The 24,639-nt window shown below is 44.6% G+C and overlaps 2 protein-coding genes across 3 annotated transcripts in view; one reads left to right on the top strand and one right to left on the bottom strand.

Annotated features, from left to right (window-relative positions):
* The window catches only part of LOC106612219 (BTB/POZ domain-containing protein KCTD16), a 374,496-nt gene extending 371,385 nt beyond the window's left edge, over positions 1-3,111 (bottom strand). The window contains exon 1 of the mRNA XM_045724202.2: positions 1,535-3,111. Coding sequence (XP_045580158.1) covers positions 1,535-2,360 — 826 coding nt within the window. The 5' untranslated portion in view covers positions 2,361-3,111. The remainder of the gene's footprint in view (positions 1-1,534) is intronic.
* Positions 3,112-13,997: 10,886 nt separating this feature from the next.
* LOC106612223 (glucocorticoid receptor) overlaps positions 13,998-24,639 on the top strand; it is an 86,430-nt gene continuing 75,788 nt past the window's right edge. Inside the window, exons 1-3 of one of the 2 annotated variants that reach the window (XM_045724203.2) lie at positions 13,998-14,300; positions 15,230-15,532; positions 23,021-23,982. In XM_045724203.2, the coding sequence (XP_045580159.2) occupies positions 15,239-15,532; positions 23,021-23,982 (1,256 nt within the window). In that variant the 5' untranslated portion in view covers positions 13,998-14,300; positions 15,230-15,238. The remainder of the gene's footprint in view (positions 14,301-15,229; positions 15,533-23,020; positions 23,983-24,639) is intronic. The other variant, XM_045724204.2, reaches the window with a different exon arrangement.

The following is a 24,639-nucleotide window of genomic DNA, read 5'->3' on the forward strand; positions in this document are numbered from 1 at the left end:
AGCCCTTATTGATGTCACCTGTTAAATCCACTTCTATCAGTGTAGATGAAGGGGAGAAAACCGATTAAAAAGGATTGTTAAGCCTTGAGACATGGATTGTGCATGTGTGCCATTCAGAGGGTGAATGGGCAAGACAAAATATTTAAGTGCCTTTGAACGGGGTATGGTAAAAGGTGCCAGGCACACCAGTTTGAGTGTGTCAAGAACTGCACCGCTGCTGGGTTTTTCACGCTCAACAGTTTCCCATGTGTATCATGAATGGTCCACTACCCAGAGGACATCCAGCCAATGGCAGGCCAGTGGTCGAAAATGGGTCATTGATGAAAGAGGACAGAGGAGGCTGACACGATGGGCTACAGTTAGTCAATTGACAATCTAGTACAACATCACCATAAAAGAATGCACAACTCATCGTACCTTGACATTAATGGGGTATGGCAGCCGACGACCTTGCAGACTTCCCCTTCTTTCGGCAAAAAAATAGAAAATGGGCTAAAGAACAAACACTGGAGAATTTGAGAAATATTTGCCTGGTCTGATGAATCCCAGTTCCTGCTGTTTCACGCTGATGGGAGGACTAGGGTATGGAGGAAACTGTTTCACGCTGATGGGAGGACTAGGGTATGGAGGAAACTGTTTCACGCTGATGGGAGGACTAGGGTATGGAGGAAACTGTTTCACGCTGATGGGAGGACTAGGGTATGGAGGAAACTGTTTCACGCTGATGGGAGGACTAGGGTATGGAGGAAACTGTTTCACGCTGATGGGAGGACTAGGGTATGGAGGAAACTGTTTCACGCTGATGGGAGGACTAGGGTATGGAGGAAACTGTTTCACGCTGATGGGAGGACTAGGGTATGGAGGAAACCACATGAGTACATGCAGCCATCATTCCGCGTGTCGACACTACAGGCTGGTGATGGTGGTGTGATGGTGTGGGGTGTGTTTTCATGGCACACATTGGGCCTTTTGATAAAAGTGGAGCAAAGTTTGAATGCCACAGGATATCTGAACATCACTGCCAATCAGGTGCATCCCTTCATGGCAGCAATGTATCATCTGGATATTGAGCATCCGTGGGATGAGATGGAACAAGCTAGTCATAGTAGAGATCCCCTCCCAGACAACTTAACACAACTGTGGGAAGCATTGGAATCAACATGGGCCAGCATCCCTGTGGAACGCTTTCAACATCCATTCCCTGACAAATGGAAGCTGTTCTGAGGGCAAAGGGGGGTGCAATTCAATACTAGGAAGATGTTCCTAATGTTTTGTCCACTCAGTGTATATAATCACTAAGTTGAAAAGCTATTTAAAACCAGGTGCAGGGATGATAGCAAAGGGAACCATATAGGCCTAAGACAACTATATGTCTCCTAGTGAGTCTGTCAGACATCCGTAGTCTAACATACTTAACTATTCCCTTTACTAAATCCACTTAAACAATTGATTGTGACATGGCGTCAACCAGTGGCCTAACCTAAAGGGCATTATTAAAGAAGGTTTATAGTGTTTTATGTGGAAAATCACTTACGGTAGAAGACGTACTGCGTGAAGTTGGACCAGACTTTCTCGGGTGCGTAATGGCTGATGGAAGAGGCGGTGAGCGACGAGTTACAGGCGACGATGTGGAACCCGCTCTCCGACAACATGTCAAAGGCCCGCTCCAGGTGACGGAACCGGAGGAAGAACCGGGAGGTGTACCTGTCCGCTGGCCTGTCCGCGTCTCGGCTCTCATTCAGGGTGTTTCCAAACACCTCTTTGGCGAGGCCGATTCTTCCACTGATGAAGATTCTGGGTACTGCTTTTTGGGATTTGGGGTCAATCTGACTGTCCTTGCCTCCCGGTGCCGCACACGTGCCTTTGAAACCGACGGTTATGTATCCATACCTCCGGTCCAGAGAGTAGGAGGAATATATCCTCTGGTCGCTGCCTAGCGACGCGTCGTCGAAATCACTGTGAAAAGGGTCGTCCTGAAACTGTTTCGATTCCTCGGACGCCAACAGTTTGACCAGTTTGGGGAGTTCAAAGTATTCCGCTTCCCGTTTTAACCTCCCTTTCTCTGGGAAGTGGTCCGGTAGAACGACCTGCTTATCTCTCAGATAATCCAATACATATCGGAACAGAAAACCATCTCTGTCGATAAAATAACGTCCCCGGAGGTCCCGTGCCAAATCATTCGAGGACCCCTTGGTGGAGAATAACCGTCCCAGTAAGGAATTGGGGATGCTTGTTAAAGTATGGAGACGAGTATAGTATACCTGACCTCCTACGTTTAGTTCAATAACATCAGACGCCGGGTTTTGCACCGACCCTGTTTCTTTACCCGGCTGGGTTTTACAATTCTCACTCAGTGCCATGTTTTTTATTCATGCACAAAACCAAATCCCGGTCACCGTGAGGCGCGCAGATGTTTCCGAAAAAGTTTTCAATCTATATGGGATGGAATAGCATGTCTTCTGTGTGCTCATTAGGTCGACATACCAAGGACACCGTTGACCACCATTTACAAACCTCCCCAACATTATTCAAGACAAGTCCTGTAAAAAAAAAAAACTCGGGTGCCTCAGTTAAGCCGCGCGTGAAATGCCTGCCGATCGTGCATGTCTTCTGTTGAATGAAATCGATCAGCGCATCCAATGCATGCATCATTTTACACACGTCCATTGCTATGTCCTATTGCTGTGAGTCCATTGATATAATCCTACAGTGAAATCAAAGTGAAATCACCATTATTCCATCATTAATTGAACAAATGATTCAATACCTCTGCACCTCAGTCCGTTCTGGATAAAAATGTCAAACTTCTGTAATTCTGCAAGGCAAGCTCCTGTCCTTGTTTTTTTTTTTTTTACGGTCCAATGTAACTTCATCTGCCCGAAGCAACTGCACGTTCGCTGTTCACGGAGACCGTGCTGAAATTGCCATGCGCGTGCAGTTATTTTCTTAAAGTGAAGATGGGAATCTGGACGCCAGTGAAGCGCGCTCCCATCTCCCCGTCTCCAAACTGCTGTGCAGAGAGGAGAACAGAAGTAACGGCCAGGCTGGCACCGGAGTGAAGACGGTTAACATGAGGATTCTCCAGCGGTGCCCGGGGGGAACACATCATGGGGAGTAACGTCTTACATCATTATCTTAAAGGAAAATGACATTTGAAAACGTGTGACGTAGAGTAGCTTAACCTACATTCGGAAAATAGATGAACATTCTGCAAAGTAGCCTAATAGGCGATGATAACATGTGACGTTGAATTTTATTAGGGGATTTTGCATTTGCTTAAACTTACCAGGTGAATAATTAAAAACCGTTAATTATATTATTTGCTAAAAGAAAATACCCACACAATAAGTTTCTTTGCTCCCCATTATTTATCTATGTTAATTGATAATGTCTTAATGTCAATCACTAGATATTATTCCACGTTGTGACGTTGAGCTGCCCTATGGGGTTACAGTGATTGGACTGGGTGAGTGGGCGTCACTTCAGCACCATGGACAGGTATCGTTCCGCCATTGGAATGAGTGCGCAGCGAAGTCTGCACATGCGAAGGCTTTCAATCCAGGATGGTGGCAGTGCACGAATACTTAGGTCCACTTGTCACAGTAATTATCTTTAAATAGCTCATATGTTGCAATGTATGTCGGCCTTTTCCAACATATTATCTTGTTTGCTCTTTTAGGGCTGGCTTGGATGAGCCAAATACACTGAGAATACCACACATTAGGAACACCTTCCTAATATTGAGTTGCACCCCTCCCCCTTTGCCCTCAGAACAGCCTCAATTCGTCGGGGCATGGACTCTATAAGGTGTTGAAAGCATTTCACAGGGATGCTGGCTCATGTTGACCCCAATGCTTCCCACAGTTGTGTCAAGTTGGCTGGATGTCCTTTGGGTGGTGGACCATTCTTGATACACATGGGAAACTGTTGAGCATGAAAAACCCAGCAGTGTTGCAGTTCCTGGCACCTACTACCGTACCCCGTTCAAAGGCACTAAAATATTGTGTATTTTTCATTCACCCTCTGAATGGCACACATACACAATCCATGTCTCAATTCTTTCAAGGCTTAAAAATCCTTCTTTAACCTGTCTCCTCCTCTTCATCTACATTGGTTGATGTGGATTTAACAGGTGACATCAATAAGGGATCATAGCTTTCACCTGGATTCACCTGGTCAGTCTATGTCATGGAAAGAGCATGTGTTAAAAAACCTCTACAGGATCGGTGTGTTTAGTAGGCTTGTACTCTTCAGTAGGCCTATTCTCTTCAGTAGGCCTATTCTCTTCAGTAGGCCTATTCGCTTCAGTAGAGCCTGTACTTCTCTTCAGTAGGCCTATATCTCTTCAGTAGGCCTATTCTCTTCAGTAGGCCTGTACTCTTCAGTAGGCCTATTCTCTTCAGTAGGCCTATTCTCTTCAGTAGGCCTGTACTCTTCAGTAGGCCTGTACTCTTCAGTAGGCCTGTACTCTTCAGTAGGCCTATTCTCTTTCAGTAGGCCTGTACTCTTCAGTAGGCCTATACTCTTCAGTAGGCCTGTACTCTTCAGTAGGCCTATTCTCTTCAGTAAGCCTATTCTCTTCAGTAGGCCTATTCTCTTCAGTAGGCCTATTCTCTTCAGTAGGCCTATACTTTTCAGTAGGCCTATTCTCTTCAGTAGGCCTATTATCTTTAGTAGGCTATTCTTTTCGGTAGGCCTATTCTCTTTAGTAGGCTATTCTTTTCAGTAGCTATTCTCTTTAGTAGGCTATACTTTTCAGTAGGCCTATTCTCTTCAGTAGAACTATTATATTTAGTAGGCTATTCTTTTCGGTAGGCCTATTCTCTTTAGTAGGCTATTCTTTTCAGTAGGCCTATACTCTTTAGTAGGCTATTCTTTTCAGTAGGCCTATTCTCTTCAGTAGGCCTATTCTCTTTAGTAGGCTATTCTTTTCAGTAGGCCTATTCTTTTCAGTAGACCTATTCTCTTCAGTAGGCCTATTCTCTTTAGTAGGCTATTCTTTTCAGTAGACCTATTCTTTTCAGTAGGCCTATTCTCTTTAGTAGGCTATTCTTTTCAGTAGGCCTGTACTCTTCAGTAGGACTATACTCTTTAGTAGGCTATACGCTTCAGTAGGCCTATACGCTTCAGTAGGCCTGTACTCTTCAGTAGGCCTATACTCTTTAATAGGCTATTCTTTTCAGTAGGCCTATACTCTTCAGTAGGCCTATACTCTTCAATAGGCTATTCTTTTCAGTAGGCCTATACTCTTCAGTAGGCCTATACTCTTTAATAGGCTATTCTCTTCAGTAGGCCTGTACTCTTCAGTAGGCCTATACTCTTTAATAGGCTATTCTCTTCAGTAGGCCTGTACTCTTCAGTAGGCCTATACTCTTCAGTAGGCCTATACGCTTCAGTAGGCCTATACGCTTCAGTAGGCCTGTACTCTTCAGTAGGCCTATACTCTTCAGTAGGCTATTCTCTTCAGTAGGCCTATACTCTTCAGTAGGCCTATACTCTTTAATAGGCTATTCTTTTCAGTAGGCCTATACTCTTCAGTAGGCCTATACTCTTTAATAGGCTATTCTCTTCAGTAGGCCTGTACTCTTCAGTAGGCCTATACTCTTTAATAGGCTATTCTCTTCAGTAGGCCTGTACCCTTCAGTAGGCCTATACTCTTCAGTAGGCCTATACTCTTCAGTAGGCCTGTACTCTTCAGTAGGCCTGTACTCTTCAGTAGGCCTGTACTCTTCAGTAGGCTATTCTCTTCAGTAGGCCTATACCCTTCAGTAGGCCTATACTCTTCAGTAGGCCTGTACTCTTCAGTAGGCCTGTACTCTTCAGTAGGCCTATACTCTTCAGTAGGCTATTCTTTTCAGTAGGCTATTCTTTTCAGTAGGCTATTCTTTTCAGTAGGCCTATACTCTTCAGTAGGCCTATACTCTTCAGTAGGCCTATTCTCTTCAGTAGGCCTATTCTCTTCAGTAGGCTATTCTTTTCAGTAGGCTATTCTTTTCAGTAGGCCTATACTCTTCAGTAGGCCTATACTCTTCAGTAGGCCTGTACTCTTCAGTAGGCCTATACCCTTCAGTAGGCTATTCTTTTCAGTAGGCTATTCTTTTCAGTAGGCCTATTCTCTTTAGACTCTTTTTCTTATTTTGGAAGAAAAACAGTGAAAGACTAAATCCTTTGAAGTTATCAAAACTCTTCATTCCTGTAGTATACAGAATGGTGTCGTCTGCGTAGAGGTGGATCAAAGAATCACCAGCATATAAACTCTTCATCCCTGTGCTCTCTGCTAGGACACTGGTGGTTTGACTCAGCGTGGAGTGATCTCTGCTAGGACATTGGTGGTTTGAGTCAGCGTGGAGTGATCTCTGCTAGGACATTGGTGGTTTGAGTCAGCGTGGAGTGATCTCTGATAGGACACTGGTGGTTTGACTCAGCGTGGAGTGATCTCTGCTAGGACATTGGTGGTTTGAGTCAGCGTGGAGTGATCTCTGATAGGACACTGGTGGTTTGAGTCAGCGTGGAGTGATCTCTGATAGGACATTGGTGGTTTGAGTCAGCGTGGAGTGATCTCTGATAGGACATTGGTGGTTTGAGTCAGCGTGGAGTGATCTCTGATAGGACACTGGTGGTTTGAGTCAGCGTGGAGTGATCTCTGATAGGACATTGGTGGTTTGAGTCAGCGTGGAGCGATCTCTGATAGGACATCTGGTGGTTTGAGTCAGCGTGGAGTGATCTCTGATAGGACACTGGTGGTTTGAGTCAGCGTGGAGTGATCTCTGATAGGACACTGGTGGTTTGAGTCAGCGTGGAGTGATCTCTGATAGGACACTGGTGGTTTGAGTCAGCGTGGAGTGATCTCTGATAGGACACTGGTGGTTTGAGTCAGCGTGGAGTGATCTCTGATAGGACATTGGTGGTTTGAGTCAGCGTGGAGTGATCTCTGATAGGACACTGGTGGTTTGAGTCAGCGTGGAGTGATCTCTGATAGGACAGGGGTTGCTCGCGTGGGGCTCTGTGGACGGGGGTCAGCGTGGAGTGATGCTCTGATAGGACACTTGGTGGTTTGAGTCAGCGTGGAGTGATCTCTGATAGGACATTGGTGGTTTGCAGCTCAGCGTGGAGTGATCTCTGATAGGACATTGGTGGTTTAAGTCAGCGTGGAGTGATCTCTGATAGGACATTGGTGGTTGAGTCAGCGTGGCGTGATCTCTGATAGGACATTGGTGGTTTGAGTCAGCGTGGAGTGATCTCTGATAGGACATTGGTGGTTTGAGTCAGCGTGGAGTGATCTCTGATAGGACATTGGTGGTTTGAGTCAGCGTGGAGTGATCTCTGATAGGACATTGGTGGTTTGACTCAGCGTGGAGTGATCTCTGATAGGACACTGGTGGTTTGAGTCAGCGTGGAGTGATCTCTGATAGGACACTGGTGGTTTGACTCAGCGTGGAGTGATCTCTGCTAGGACATTGGTGGTTTGAGTCAGCGTGGAGTGATCTCTGATAGGACACTGGTGGTTTGACTCAGCGTGGAGTGATCTCTGATAGGACACTGGTGGTTTGACTCAGCGTGGAGTGATCTCTGCTAGGACATTGGTGGTTTGAGTCAGCGTGGAGTGATCTCTGATAGGACACTGGTGGTTTGACTCAGCGTGGAGTGATCTCTGATAGGACACCGGTGGTTTGAGTCAGCGTGGAGTGATCTCTGATAGGACATTGGTGGTTTGAGTCAGCGTGGAGTGATCTCTGATAGGACATTGGTGGTTTGAGTCAGCGTGGAGTGATCTCTGATAGGACATTGGTGGTTTGAGTCAGCGTGGAGTGATCTCTGATAGGACATTGGTGGTTTGAGTCAGCGTGGAGTGATCTCTGATAGGACAGGGGTGCTCGCGTGGGGCTCTGTGGACGGGGGTCAGCGTGGAGTGATCTCTGATAGGACATTTGTGGTGGTCGCGTGGAGGCTCGGGCAGGGGGCTCAGCGTGGAGTGATCTCTGATAGGACATTTGTGGTTTGAGTCAGCGTGGAGTGATCTCTGATAGGACATTTGTGGTTTGAGTCAGCGTGGAGTGATCTCTGATAGGCAGGGGGCACAGCGTGGGTGCCTGATGGCTTGGTGGAGTCAGCGTGGAGTGATCTCTGATAGGACATTGGTGGTTTGAGTCAGCGTGGCGTGATCTCTGATAGGACATTGGTGGTTTGAGTCAGCGTGGAGTGATCTCTGATAGGACATTGGTGGTTTGAGTCAGCGTGGAGTGATCTCTGATAGGACATTGGTGGTTTGAGTCAGCGTGGAGTGATCTCTGATAGGACATTGGTGGTGCTCCTGAGGCTGTGGCAGCGTGGAGTGATCTCTGATAGGACATTTGTGGTTTGAGTCAGCGTGGAGTGATCTCTGATAGGACATTTGTGGTTTGAGTCAGCAGCGTGGAGTGATCGCGTGGCGTGACCGATAGGACATTGGTGGTTTGAGTCAGCGTGGAGTGATCTCTGATGGCAGGGGGCAGCGGGGACCTGTGGCAGTGGTTTGAGTCAGCGTGGAGTGATCTCTGATAGGACATTGGTGGTTTGAGTCAGCGTGGCGTGATCTCTGATAGGACATTGGTGGTTTGAGTCAGCGTGGAGTGATCTCTGATAGGACATTGGTGGTTTGAGTCAGCGTGGCGTGATCTCTGATAGGACATTGGTGGTTTGAGTCAGCGTGGAGTGATCTCTGATAGGACATTGGTGGTTTGAGTCAGCGTGGAGTGATTTTCTCCCTGACTGGTGGATCATTTCACCGAGTCAAATTCCTGTACATTCAGATGTATGTGGCGGATAAAGGTGATTCAGACTCTGGGATGTGAGAAGCCAACCCTGGTCATGCTTTACCCTGCATAATAATTCACTGTTTAGTGCTGAAGAGGGGTTGCTAAGCAGCCACATGGGGAGACCAGCTTCAGTGAGTGGGATTCAAACAGAAGGGATTGAAAGCTGTGTGCCACTGCTGTTGCTGATTCTTCAGCCAGAGTTTTTTTTTTCATTTTAATGTGAGATTTTCCTTTTATCCTGTAGATTCTAGAAAACTGCCGTTGTGTGTTGTTATGGCTAGGCTTGTGCAACATGTGAGGTGTAGACAGCGAGTGAGTGTTGGCTACTTTATTGTGTTGTGTTATGGAGATTCAACCCATTTCATAATGCATTTTATCTTTGGAAACAAAACAAATCAAAATAGATGAAACATTTCAGAGTGTGTTGGACTGCTGACTAACGACAACAACAGATACCATTAATCCTCAGCGGAGAATCCTTAGTTCCTGTTTTTAAACCAAGCTGTTCCTGTACAAACAAACAAACACACTGCTATACTTTCATATTTATAATACTCTCTCTCTCCTTCTCTCTCTCTGTTCAGGTTGGTGCAACACTACCCGTTTCAGATTTAGGAGGGGTTGAATTTCATGCCAGCTCAGCATGAATGGTATAAGACAATATGAGTCTCCAGCTGAGAGTGATGTTAGCCATTCTAGAAGTTCCATCATGTAACATAACTCTATCATGTGGAATAGTTGAAAGCTCCTGTTGTTGAAATCTTTGGTTAAATATCACTGACTGGAAAAGCCAACAATGGCCTCCAAACAACAAAGTGTTAAGGAATGTGGTAAAAAAAATGACTTAAACTAACAAATAAGTCAGACATATTTAGAGTAAGTACATAAACATATTTTTTGGTGGATTCACTTGAATTCCAGACCCTGTATCTCTAAGACAAATCACATCTAATGTTATTGCCAGTATCTCTACTATCGCATCTCATCTAATCTCTTCTAATCTCTCATATCCTCTCATCTCCTCTCTAAATTGAGTCTTGGTGGTGAGTTGGTAAGGCAGTTTAGCAGCCTGGCAGTCTCTCTCATATTATCTAGGCAATAATACAACAGCTTGCTGAAGCCCAAACACTTCAGTCGCTGGCTATATGGGTTATTATCTCTATCCACACAGCATTACACTGACCTACATTCTATCTCTTCTCTTGCATGCCACTCATACACTAATTTCCCTTCGAGAGAGAGAGGAGAGAGAGAGAGGGAAGAGGGAGAGAGAGACATTTATGTGAATCTGCATATAGTGAGAAATTACATGGATTTTTTTTTTCTTTGCAGTTTAAAATTAGATTAGTAAACTGTATGTAATGTAATATTCTTCCTCTTTGGTGGTGAGGCCTCATTGCTCCACAGGAAGCCAATGGAAGCCAATGTGAAATATCTACTATCACTTAGAAATGTCCCTGTTTGGATGAAGAGAGATATTCTGTGTTTTTGTTTTCACCCATGTAATCTTTACACCAATAATAAATACTTGTTTTCCCAAATAGCCTACTATGGAATCAAATTAGACTATGGCTTCAATTATCCAACTGTCACAGTGTTCCACTGCTAATAGGTCCCATATAATTAGGTCTTCCTCAACAATTATGTATTGTGTCAGGCACAATGGCTTGTGACCATGGGTAACTAACTGTGTGCTGAGTTTATAATGCGTTGAAGAGCAGTGTAGGTGTAACAGTATAGCTTCCGTCCCTCTCCTCGCCCCAACCTGGGCTTGAACCAGGGACCCTCTGCACACATCAATAACTGACGGCCACGAAGCATCGTTCCACAAAAGCCGCGGCCCTTGCAGAGTAAGGGGAACAACTACTTCACGGTCTCAGAGCGAGTGACGTCACCCGATTGAAACGCTATTAGTGCGCACCATAGCTAACTAACTAGCCATTTCACATCGGTCACAAAATGTCTAAACCCAGAAGCGCAACATCTCGAGACTTCCCGGAAACGCTTGCAAAACAGACCAAGCAGAAACGTCCGGGGTTTGAGAAGTCAAAGAGAGAAGTGAATAAAAATCTTCCTTAGTTTTTAATTTTCTCAACATCTAAAGGCACAAACTAGATTCGAACCAATGTCTTATCGACATGTTTTTACTCCCAATCTTGTGAAAGTGACAAACTGACACGTTTTCATTTTCGTCAAAAACGAGTTTATATTGAAGGAGTGCCTTTGATTTGACGGAATGCACATGCGCAGTTCGGCGCGAGACGACTGTTCACCCGATGACGTGTGTTTAGTTTAGATAGCCAAAGTCGCCGTGGCATCGCCTACAAGCGTGCAGTCAGAAACCGCTTCTCCGATAGAAATCCCCTATCTCCAAACTGTACTGTCTTTGCTACAGTATTCAATTGATCTCATACACGATGAACAGTACCAAGGTCAGCCACTAGATGGGAGTGTTCAGTAGGGAATGGAGCATTACAGAACTGTGGAATGGAGTGGGAAGGAGAGGAGATAACTTCACAACAGCTAAAATAATTAACCCTATTCATGCGTCTTGTGGGTTGGCATTGCACTGTGAAGGTGTCGTTAGCTGCAATGACAACAATGCAGATGCATATTTCAGATGCAAATGAATAATAAAAATGTGATACAGATCTGTCTGTGTGTGTATAAATGAGGACAAATTGTTGATTTGAGTATTCGGTCAGGACTCAGGAAGAACTGTTGACAACATTGACGTGGCACCCTCATTCATAATCAGGGCTGGATGACTCCCTGAATAACTCTCATCAGAGTCACGTTGAGTCATCAGCGCTGTTTGGTGCGAAGGTAAGACATTGACCTTCGAGCTCCCGAGTGGCGCAGCGGTCTAATGCACTGTGTCTCAGTGCTAGAGGCGTCACTACAGACACCCTGGTTTGAATTCAACCAGCCGTGAGTGGGAGTCCCATAGTGCGGCGCACAATTGGCCCAGTGTCATCTGGGTTTGGCCGGTGTAGGCCGTCATTGTAAATAGGAATTTGTTCTTAACTGACTTGCCTAGATAAATAAAAAAAAGTTTGTTTAACCTCTATTTAACTAGGTTAGTGCAAATGTGTTAACATCACGCCAAACAGTGATGGTATGAAGCATCAGCACTAGAGACAAACCATTGGGAACAAACATCTGGACCTTGTCTGATGCAACAACAAAAGTCTGACATCCTGCAAAACATGTATGTGATTGTAGGAAACAAATACGAGCTTACGCCTACATCATTTGTAGATATTACTCATTCAAAATATTTTGTTCTCAACTTTAATTTCATCAAGAGTTGTAGGTACATTTTCAATGATTAACCCATTTGTACAAGTCCTGTTCGATTTATATGTGGCATTAACCTTGAAGACTGATTGCTTTTAGATACAAATGTTTTATGGTTTCACAGCCTACAGCCAGGCCACTTAATCAAAGTGTACTACTTCTCCAACCCTATTCACAGTGCTGTGTCTTGTGGACTCCTGATGTGTGCATGTTTCTGCAGGTGAGAACAAGGCAAGGGACGAGGCATGTAAAATCACTCCAAACAAAAATACATATGCTAGTACAACTAATGGTAGTTACATTCAAATGGGATGGGATGGGACGAGCTGGTACATTCAAATGGGATGGGATGGGACGAGCTGGTACATTCAAATGGGATGGGATGGGACGAGCTGGTACATTCAAATGGGGCGGGATGGGACGAGCTCGTACATTCAAATGGGATGGGATGAGCTGGTACATTCAAATGGGGGTGGGATGGGATGGGACGAGCTGGTACATTCAAATGGGGTGGGATGGGATGGGACGAGCTGGTACATTCAAATGGAATGGGATGGGACGAGCTGGTACATTCAAATGGGGGTGGGATGGGACGAGCTGGTACATTCAAATGGGGTGGGTGGGATGGGACGAGCTGGTACATTCAAATGGGGTGGGATGGGACGAGCTGGTACATTCAAATGGGGTGGGGTGGGATGGGACGAGCTGGTACATTCAAATGGGGTGGGATGGGATGGGACAAGTTGGTACATTCAAATGGGGTGGGATGGGATGGGACGAGCTGGTACATTCAAATGGGGTGGGATGTGATGGGACGAGCTGTTACATTCAAATGGGGTGGGATGGGATGGGACGAGCTGGTACATTCAAATGGGATGGGATGGGACGAGCTGGTACATTCAAATGGGGTGGGATGGGATGGGACGAGCTGGTACATTGAAATGGGGTGGGATGGGACGAGTTGGTACATTCAAATGGGGTGGGATGGGACGGGTTGGTACATTCAAATGGGGTGGGATGGGACGAGCTGGTACATTCAAATGGGGTAGGATGGGACGAGCTGGTACATTCAAATGGGGTGGGATGGGATGGGACGAGCTGGTACATTCAAATGGGGTGGGATGGGACAAGCTGGTACATTCAAATGGGGTGGGATGGGATGGGACGAGTTGGTACATTCAAATGGGATGGGATGGGACGAGCTGGTACATTCAAATGGGGAGGGATGGGACGAGCTGTTACATTCAAATGGGATGGGATGGGACGAGCTGGTACATTCAAATGGGGTGGGATGGGACGACCTGGTACATTCAAATGGGGTGGGATGGGACGAGCTGGTACATTCAAATGTGATGCGTAGCGACATACAATACCTATGTACCAATAAGAATGTATGTAAACAGATATCTTCTTACCTCTTCATACACATATTAAATGTACATTCCAAACCAGGTTAAATGCAGTGGCCATGTTTAACCAGGGCTTATAGATCCCAATTCTTGGAATAATCATACAAATATATTTTCAGATCATTTTTTAAATTAGCAGTTTTGTCCTGTGCATTATTCTTACCTGGCTGACGATACCTCGTCAAGTTTCATACATAGCCTACGATTCGATATACCTCTGTCTAGCTGGCTACTATACGGCAGGTAGCCCAGTGGTTAGAGCGTTAGACCAGTAACCGAAAGGTTGCTAGATCGAATTCCCGAGCTGCAAAGGGGGGAAAAAATGTTGTTCCTCCCCTGAACAAGGCAGTTAACCCACTGCGCCCCAGTAGGCCGTCATTGTAAATAAGAATATACATCCAGGCTGCTATTGGCTAAATGCGACCTATGGCTATGCGTACCTACTGTAAGTGGAGGTGGAGCATCTAAGTTGCAGTATCTCGTATTCGCCAACAGGTTGCACTACATGTTGTAAACAGTGAGATCTCCATTTTGTATGTTTTTCCTAGAGGTTAGCGCCTACTTTCCTTTCGACTGTGAACAGCACAGCTAATTCCGTGCATTTCGGACGCAATTGGATACCTAACACATTTGAGTGGATTGGATGATCCGATCGATTACTTGCTTAATCGTGTCCTGATAGGATTTGCAAGGAGAACGCAATCAGATGTTTTCGTGTTTCTAGCCGGTTTGCAAGCAAAACAACACCAAACAAAAACAACCATGCATGGACTCACAACTACAAAACGCCTGAGGGGTAGGCAAACGATTTAGATGTATAGTATTTGAAGTCATATAATGTGCCATACATTAATTTGGAATTAATAACCAGAGATTGATTATGTTAGCCACTAGCTAGTTAGCGCAACATGTCTCTCAACGACATTTGGGGGGGACGCATTTGCAGGAGCTAACGTAGCTAGCTAACTAATGTGAGCTACTTAAATAGCTGGCTACGTAAATGTGCAGTTGCAAAATAGATGAACACGCGGGTTAATTAGTTAGGTTGCAGAAACACATTTCAATTAATACGCCGTAATGTTGTTTTTGTTGCTTTCAAATAATAAAGTAAAGCAAGGGAATAGTTAGCCACTTAGCAAGGTAGCTAATATCTAACCAGCAATGCGCTACCACCAAGGGCGAGCAGCAGGAGAATCCAGGTCAACTTCATAGAATTGCTCAATTTGTCAGCAATTATACACACATGAAGTGTGTGCAAATAAACTTAACACGTCACATGTGTAATGTCATTTTAACTAAATCATTTAAAAGTACATATTATTCATTCATTGAAACCATAATATTTGGACAGATGTTGATGATACAGCTAGCATAGTGGGTATAACTTGCCACGTGTGTAGTATGTTTGTCTTTCCACTTAGGCAGGTTTTTTTGATACATGTCCATATTAGCCTACACGTGGCAGACACCAATCTAGCGCCGCATCTGGGGTATATTCATTATGCCGATAATTTTTTGCAACAGAAACAGGTTTACTCCAAATGGAAAACGTTTTGCAATGAAGTCTATTGAATAAATTCAGGTAGGTCACTCCCCGTTGGGCGCGGTTTGCTTATGTTAGGTACTTAAACTGTAAACGGTTTCCACTTCGAGATGTAATGAATACACTCTAGCATCCATGCTAATGACATTACCCACTCGGTCTTTCCACCTCTCTCTACCCAGGATCATAAGATGGATCAAGGAGGAGTGAAGAAGAGCAGGAGTGACAACAGCAGAGTTAAGCTGCATCTGAGCGAAACCCCCTCGGAGAGAACCCCTCTCACTGGTGCTCCCTGCAGTGCCATGTCCGTTGCCTTGGCAACCACCACCACCCAGTTCCTTCCATCCAGCCAGCTGATGCAACCAGGTGACGTGCCCAGCGGACTCAGTAACAGCCCCCCTCCCTCAGGTGAGGACCTCGCCTCAGCCTCCGTCACGGCCTCCGTGGGCCTCTACCTGGAAGACCCAGAGCCTCCCACCACAAAGGTACTGCTACTTATTTGTTGTACTAACGCTCTAGCACTGGACTCTACCCCCACACCCACTGGACTCTACCCCCACACCCAATGGACTCTACCCCCACACCCCCTGGACTCTACCCCCACACCCCCTGGACTCTACCCCCACACCCACTGGACTCTACCCCCACACCCACTGGACTCTACCCCCACACCCACTGGACTCTACCCCCACACCCACTGGACTCTACCCCCACACCCCCTGGACTCTACCCCCACACCCACTGGACTCTACCCCCACACCCACTGGACTCTACCCCCACACCCACTGGACTCTACCCCCACACCCACTGGACTCTACCCCCACACCCAATGGACTCTACCCCCACACCCACTGGACTCTACCCCCACACCCAATGGACTCTACCCCCACACCCCCTGGACTCTACCCACACACTCACACACACTGGACGCTACCTACACACACACACACACACACACACACACACACACACACACACACACACTGGACTCTACGCACACACACACTGGACTCTACCTACACTAGACGCTACCACCACACACTGGATGCTACTTGCACACAGTCACACACACAGTACATTTTCCCACACACACGTAACATGCATACTGATGCTCCATACACTTTCACACTCACCACATACATTGCTGCTACTGTGTATTTTCTATCATGTTGCCTTGTCATTTTACAGTACATATACAATGCAAAGATACATCAATTACTTCAACTCTGTACAGGTACTACCTGTATGTAGCCATGTTATTACCTGGTACTCCCTGTATATAGTCATGTTATCACCTGGTACACGCTGTATATAGCCATCTTATTACCTGGTACTCCCTGTATATAGCCATGTTATTACCTGGTACTCCCTGTATATAGTCATGTTATTACCTGGTACTCCCTGTATATAGCCATGTTGTTACCTGGTACTCCCTGTATATATCCATGTTATTACCTGGTACTCCCTGTATATAGCCATGTTATTACCTGGTACTCCCTGTATATAGCCATGTTATTACCTGGTACTCCCTGTATGTAGCCATGTTGTTACCTGGTACTACCTGTATATAGCCATGTTGTTACTTGGTACTCCCTGTATATGGCCATGTTGTTACCTGGTACTACCTGTACATAGCCATGTTGTTACATGGTGCTCCCTGTATATAGCCATGGTATTTTCTACTCCCTGTATATAGCCATGGTATTTTCTACTCCCTGTATATAGCCATGGTATTACCTGGTACTCCCTGTATATAGCCATATTATTACCTGGTACTCCCTGTATATAGCCATGTTATTACCTAGTACTCCCTGTATATAGCCATGTTATTACATGGTACTCCCTGTATATAGCCATGTTATTACCTGGTACTCCCTGTATATAGCCATGTTATTTTCTACTCCCTGTATATAGCCATGTTATTACCTGGTACTCCCTGTATATAGCCATGTTGTTACCTGGTACTCCCTGTATATAGCCATGTTGTTACCTGGTACTCCCTGTATATAGCCATGTTGTTACCTGGTACTCCCTGTATATAGCCATGTTGTTACCTGGTACTCCCTGTATATAGCCATGTTGTTACCTGGTACTCCCTGTATATAGCCATGTTGTTACCTGGTACTCCCTGTATATAGCCGTGATGTTACCTGGTACTCCCTGTGTATAGCCATGTTGTTTTCTACTCCCTGTATATAGCCATGTTATTGCTTGGTACTACCTGTACATAGCCATGTTATTACATGGTACTCCCTGTATATAGCCATGTTGTTACCTGGTACTCCCTGTATATAGCCATGTTGTTACCTGGTACTCCCTGTATATAGCCATGTTGTTACCTGGTACTCCCTGTATATAGCCATGTTGTTACCTGGTACTCCCTGTATATAGCCATGTTGTTACCTGGTACTCCCTGTATATAGCCATGTTGTTACCTGGTACTCCCTGTATATAGCCATGTTGTTACCTAGTACTCCCTGTATATAGCCATGGTATTTTCTACTCCCTGTATATAGCCATGTTATTACCTGGTACTCCCTGTATATATCCATGTTATTACCTGGTACTACCTGTATATAGCCATGTTATTACCTGGTACTCCCTGTATATAGCCATGTTATTACCTGGTACTCCCTGTATATAGCCATGTTGTTACCTGGTACTCCCTGTATATATCCATGTTATTACCTGGTACTCCCTGTATATAGCCATGTTATTACCTGGTACTCCCTGTATATAGCCATGTTATTACCTGGTACTCCCTGTATGTAGCCATGTTGTTACCTGGTACTACCTGTATATAGCCATGTTGTTACTTGGTACTCCCTGTATATGGCCATGTTGTTACCTGGTACTACCTGTACATAGCCATGTTGTTACATGGTGCTCCCTGTATATAGCCATGGTATTTTCTACTCCCTGTATATAGCCATGGTATTTTCTACTCCCTGTATATAGCCATGGTATTACCTGGTACTCCCTGTATATAGCCATATTATTACCTGGTACTCCCTGTATATAGCCATGTTATTACCTAGTACTCCCTGTATATAGCCATGTTATTACATGGTACTCCCTGTATATAGCCATGTTATTACCTGGTACTCCCTGTATATAGCCATGTTATTTTCTACTCCCTGTATATAGCCATGTTATTACCTGGTACTCCCTGTATATAGCCATGTTGTTACCTGGTACTCCCTGTATATAGCCATGTTGTTACCTGGTACTCCCTGTATATAGCCATGTTGTTACCTGGTACTCCCTGTATATAGCCATGTTGTTACCTGGTACTCCCTGTATATAGCCATGTTGTTACCTGGTACTCCCTGTATATAGCCATGTTGTTACCTGGTACTCCCTGTATATAGCCGTGATGTTACCTGGTACTCCCTGTGTATAGCCATGTTGTTTTCTACTCCCTGTATATAGCCATGTTATTGCTTGGTACTACCTGTACATAGCCATGTTATTACATGGTACTCCCTGTATATAGCCATGTTGTTACCTGGTACTCCCTGTATATAGCCATGTTGTTACCTGGTACTCCCTGTATATAGCCATGTTGTTACCTGGTACTCCCTGTATATAGCCATGTTGTTACCTGGTACTCCCTGTATATAGCCATGTTGTTACCTGGTACTCCCTGTATATAGCCATGTTGTTACCTGGTACTCCCTGTATATAGCCATGTTGTTACCTAGTACTCCCTGTATATAGCCATGGTATTTTCTACTCCCTGTATATAGCCATGTTATTACCTGGTACTCCCTGTATATATCCATGTTATTACCTGGTACTACCTGTACATAGCCATGTTATTACATGGTGCTCCCTGTATATAGCCATGTTATTACATGGTGCTCCCTGTATATAGCCATGGTATTTTCTACTCCTTGTATATAGCCATGGTATTTTCTACTCCCTGTATATAACCATGTTGTTACCTGGTACTCCCTGTATATAGCCATGTTATTACCTGGTACTCCCTGTATATAGCCATGTTATTACCTGGTACTCCCTGTGTTTAGCCATGTTATTACCTGGTACTCCCTGTATATAGCCATGTTGTTACCTGGTACTCCCTGTATATAGCCATGTTATTACCTGGTACTCCCTGTATATAGCCATGTTATTACCTGGTACTCCCTGTATATAGCCATGTTATTACCTGGTACTCCCTGTATATAGCCATGTTATTACCTGGTACTCCCTGTATATAGCATGTTATTACCTGGTACTCCCTGTATATAGCCATGTTGTTACCTGCTACTCCCTGTATATAGCCATGTTATTTTCTACTCCCTGTACATAGCCATGTTATTACCTGGTACTCCCTGTATATAGCCATGTTATTACCTGGTACTCCCTGTATATAGCCATGTTGTTACCTGGTACTCCCTGTGTATAGCCATGTTATTACCTGGTACTCCCTGTATATAGCCATGTTATTACCTGGTACTCCCTGTATATAGCCATGTTATTACCTGGTACTCCCTGTATATAGCCATGTTATTTTCTACTCCCTGTACATAGCCATGTTATTACCTGGTACTACCTGTACATAGCCATGTTATTACCTGGTACTCCCTGTATATAGCCATGTTATTACCTAGTACTCCCTGTACATAGCCATGTTATTACCTGGTACTCCCTGTATATAGCCATGTTATTTTCTACTCCCTGTATATAGCCATGTTATTACCTGGTACTCCCTGTATATAGCCATGTTGTTACCTGGTACTCCCTGTATATAGCCATGTTACCTGGTACTACCTGTACATAACCATGTTATTACCTTGTACTCCCTGTATATAGCCATGTTGTTACCTGGTACTCCCTGTACATAGCCATGTTATTACCTAGTACTCCCTGTATATAGCCATGGTATTTTTCTACTCCCTGTATATAACCATGTTGTTACCTGGTACTCCCTGTATATAGCCATGTTATTACCTGGTACTCCCTGTATATAGCCATGTTATTACCTGGTACTCCCTGTATATAGCCATGTTGTTACGTGGTACTCCCGGTTTATAGCCATGTTGTTACCTAGTACTCCCTGTACATAGCCATGTTATTACCTAGTACTCCCTGTATATAGCCATGTTATTTTCTACTCCCTGTATATAGCCATGTTATTACCTGGTACTCCCTGTATATAGCCATGTTGTTACCTGGTACTCCCTGTACATAGCCATGTTATTAGCTGGTACTCCCTGTACATAGCCATGTTATTAGCTGGTACTCCCTGTATATAGCCATGTTATTACATAGTACTCCCTGTATATAGCCATGGTATTTTCTACTCCCTGTATATAACCATGTTGTTACCTGGTACTCCCTGTATATAGCCATGTTGTTACCTGGTACTCCCTGTATATAGCCACGTTGTTACCTGGTACTCCCTGTATATAGCCAAGTTGTTACCTGGTACTCCCTGTATATAGCCACGTTGTCACCTGGTACTCCCTGTATATAGCCACGTTGTCACCTGGTACTCCCTGTATATAGCCACGTTGTTACCTGGTACTCCCTGTATATAGCCATGTTGTTACCTGGTACTCCCTGTATATAGCCATGTTGTTACCTGGTACTCCCTGTGTATAGCCATGTTGTTTTCTACTCCCTGTATATAGCCATGTTATTGCTTGGTACTACCTGTACATAGCCATGTTATTACATGGTACTCCCTGTATATAGCCATGTTGTTACCTGGTACTCCCTGTATATAGCCATGTTGTTACCTGGTACTCCCTGTATATAGCCATGTTGTTACCTGGTACTCCCTGTATATAGCCATGTTGTTACCTGGTACTCCCTGTATATAGCCATGTTGTTACCTGGTACACCCTGTATATAGCCAAGTTGTTACCTGGTACTCCCTGTATATAGCCACGTTGTCACCTGGTACTCCCTGTATATAGCCACGTTGTTACCTGGTACTCCCTGTATATAGCCACGTTGTTACCTGGTACTCCCTGTATATAGCCATGTTGTTACCTGGTACTCCCTGTATATAGCCATGTTGTTACCTGGTACTCCCTGTGTATAGCCATGTTGTTTTCTACTCCCTGTATATAGCCATGTTATTGCTTGGTACTACCTGTACATAGCCATGTTATTACATGGTACTCCCTGTATATAGCCATGTTGTTACCTGGTACTCCCTGTATATAGCCATGTTGTTACCTGGTACTCCCTGTATATAGCCATGTTGTTACCTGGTACTCCCTGTATATAGCCATGTTGTTACCTGGTACTCCCTGTATATAGCCATGTTGTTACCTGGTACTCCCTGTATATAGCCATGTTGTTACCTGGTACTCCCTGTATATAGCCATGTTGTTACCTGGTACTCCCTGTATATAGCCATGTTGTTACCTGGTACTCCCTGTATATAGCCATGTTGTTACCTGGTACTCCCTGTATATAGCCATGTTGTTACCTGGTACTCCCTGTATATAGCCATGTTGTTACCTGGTACTCCCTGTATATAGCCATGTTATTAACTAGTACTCCCTGTATATAGCCATGGTATTTTCTACTCCCTGTATATAGCCATGTTGTTACCTGGTACTCCCTGTAAATAGCCACGTTATTACCTGGTACTCCCTGTGTATAGCCATGGTATTTTCTACTCCCTGTATATAGCCATGTTGTTACCTGGTACTCCCTGTAAATAGCCACGTTATTACCTGGTACTCCCTGTGTACTCCCTGTGTATAGCCATGGTATTTTCTACTCCCTGTATATAGCCATGTTATTACATGGTACTCCCTGTATATATCCATGTTGTTACCTGGTACTCCCTGTATATAGCCATGTTGTTACCTTGTACTCCCTGTATATAGCCATGATGTTACCTGGTACTCCCTGTATATAGCCATGATGTTACCTGGTACTCCCTGTATATAGCCATGATGTTACCTGGTACTCCCTGTATATAGCCATGTTATTACCTGGTACTCCCTGTATATAGCCATGTTATTACCTGGTACTCCCTGTATATAGCCATGTTGTTACCTGGTACTCCTGTATATAGCCATGATGTTACCTGGTACTCCCTGTATATAGCCATGATGTTACCTGGTACTCCCTGTATATAGCCATGATGTTACCTGGTACTCCCTGTATATAGCCATGTTAATACATGGTACTCCCTGTATATATCCATGTTATTACCTGGTACTCCCTTTGTATAGCCATGTTATTACCTGGTACTCCCTGTATATAGCCATGATGTTACCTGGTACTCCCTGTATATAGCCATGATGTTACCTGGTACTCCCTGTATATAGCCATGATGTTACCTGGTACTCCCTGTATATAGCCATGTTAATACATGGTACTCCCTGTATATATCCATGTTATTACCTGGTACTCCCTTTGTATAGCCATGTTATTACCTGGTACTCCCTGTATATAGCCATGATGTTACCTGGTACTCCCTGTATATAGCCATGTTAATACATGGTACTCCCTGTATATATCCATGTTATTACCTGGTACTCCCTTTGTATAGCCATGTTATTACCTGGTACTCCCTGTATATAGCCATGATGTTACCTGGTACTCCCTGTATATAGCCATGATGTTACCTGGTACTCCCTGTATATAGCCGTGTTATTTTTACTCATTATTTTCATTCATTATTCACAACGTATTTTTTTTCTTGTCACTATTTCCATTTAAAAAATGTATCTTGTCTTTAATTCTGCATTGTTGGAAAAGGACCCGTAAGTCAGCATTTCACTGTTGTCTACAAAGCATGTGACAAATACAATTTGGGTTTGGGTCAATTATGTTTCAGTTCAGTAATGCAGGAATTATTTTCTCATTGAGAATCACTGGAATGTCAGGTTACTTGCTGAATTGACGGAATTAAATGTTTATTTTTTATTTTTCCTTTGTAATGATTTGACAAGCCAATTTCCCATCTGTTATTAATGAAGTATTTCTTCTTATCTAAGCTCCTGCCCCAACAGACTAACACGTCCCTGGGCCTTGGACTCTTCACCCTTGGGGATACCTACTCCCGCCTGGAAGACAGCATCGCTGACTTCCACCGCTCCTCACCCAGCATGGACTCTCTGATCGGGGGCTCAGACCCTAACCTGTTCCCCTTGTCCATGAGGACGGAGACAGACTTCTCCCGTGACCAGGACCTTATGGATATGGACCAGGAAGGGTACATTGGAAAAGACCAGAAACTGTTTAACGACAACACTCTGGATCTCCTCCAGGACTTTGAGCTGACAGGCTCCCCCTCAGACTTTTACGTAGGGGACGACGCCTTCCTCTCCTCCCTGGCTGATGACACTCTCCTGGGGGATGAAAGCCAGGATCGTAGGGTCTCCATCTCCACCTCCAAGCCAGCTGCTACTACGACCAATAGTGGTGATTTTAGCGGTTCCAACACCACCACGTTGAATGGTAGCAATCTACTAACATGTCAGGATGAATCCAACTCCAGCACCCCTATGACAGGCAACTCCCCGACCCCCAACACCTTTCCCGTGGTGAAGCTCGAGAAGGAAGCTGGCTTCATCCAGCTGTGTACTCCAGGGGTGATCAAACAGGAGAAGACTTCGGCCATTCGTAGCTACTCCTGCCGGATGAGTGGTAGTACCGGAGGCTCCACTTCCTCCTCCCCCTCCGAGCTGTCCAGCGCCAGCCCCATCTCCATCTGTGGGGTGAGCACCTCTGGAGGACAGAGCTACCACTTTGGAGTCAACAGCAGCATCAACACCACCTTGGCTTCCACTACCAGTGGAGCTTCTCCGCAGAAGGACCAGAAGCCCTCTGTGTTCAGCCTGTATCCTCCGCTGGTGACCGTAGGAGAGGTCTGGAACAACAGTAGCTATGGGGACGGAGCTTCTGGAATGCAAGGTCTCTCCAGCCCTATCTCCTCTTTCTCCAGCAGCTTTGCCAGGTAAGGAGAAGAATTGAAAGAATGTTGCTAATAAAAAGCAGTCCTGTAGTTGGTCTGGTGGTGGTGGTGGTCTGGCCAGCCTGCTGCGTTGCGAGAGTGAGGCTGGTCTAGAGTTGCAAAGGGTTGGAAACTTTCCGGTAAATTTCCAGAATTTTTCCATGGGAATTTTGGGAATTTTGCTTAAATTCATCAAAAAAGTTAGCTTATAACAGTGAACCTTTTTTTGTGAGATACACAAAGGGCAATTCTATATTTTGGTTAAACTATCCCCAATTCAATGTAATTGCAACCCTCTGCATGCACAGTGCATTCTTCCATCACATGTACAGCTGATTCTCAAGATCTTGCACACTAATGAGATGCTATTGAGCCCACACTACTACACAGTCTGAGCCAAGGACTACATGCTTTCTGGTAAGTTTTGATTACAATACTGGGAGGGGTGAATATGATTTTTTGTTCACTAGTAAATAGTAGCCTACTGCAAAGTGTGTTTAAATAATTTCTAACTTGTTAACAATTTCTGCTATTTAGTTTTTGCTACAATGTGGGTTTTAGCTTGCTTGAGCCTGCTAACTAAGGAGTGTTAATTCACCTGTTTTCATACATGTTTCATTTTAAAACATTTATCTTACAAAGGAGTTGTTTAATCTAACT

The sequence above is a fragment of the Salmo salar genome, chromosome 09 (assembly GCF_965601325.2).
Source record: "Salmo salar chromosome 09, fSalSal1, whole genome shotgun sequence".
Lineage (NCBI taxonomy): Eukaryota > Metazoa > Chordata > Actinopteri > Salmoniformes > Salmonidae > Salmo > Salmo salar.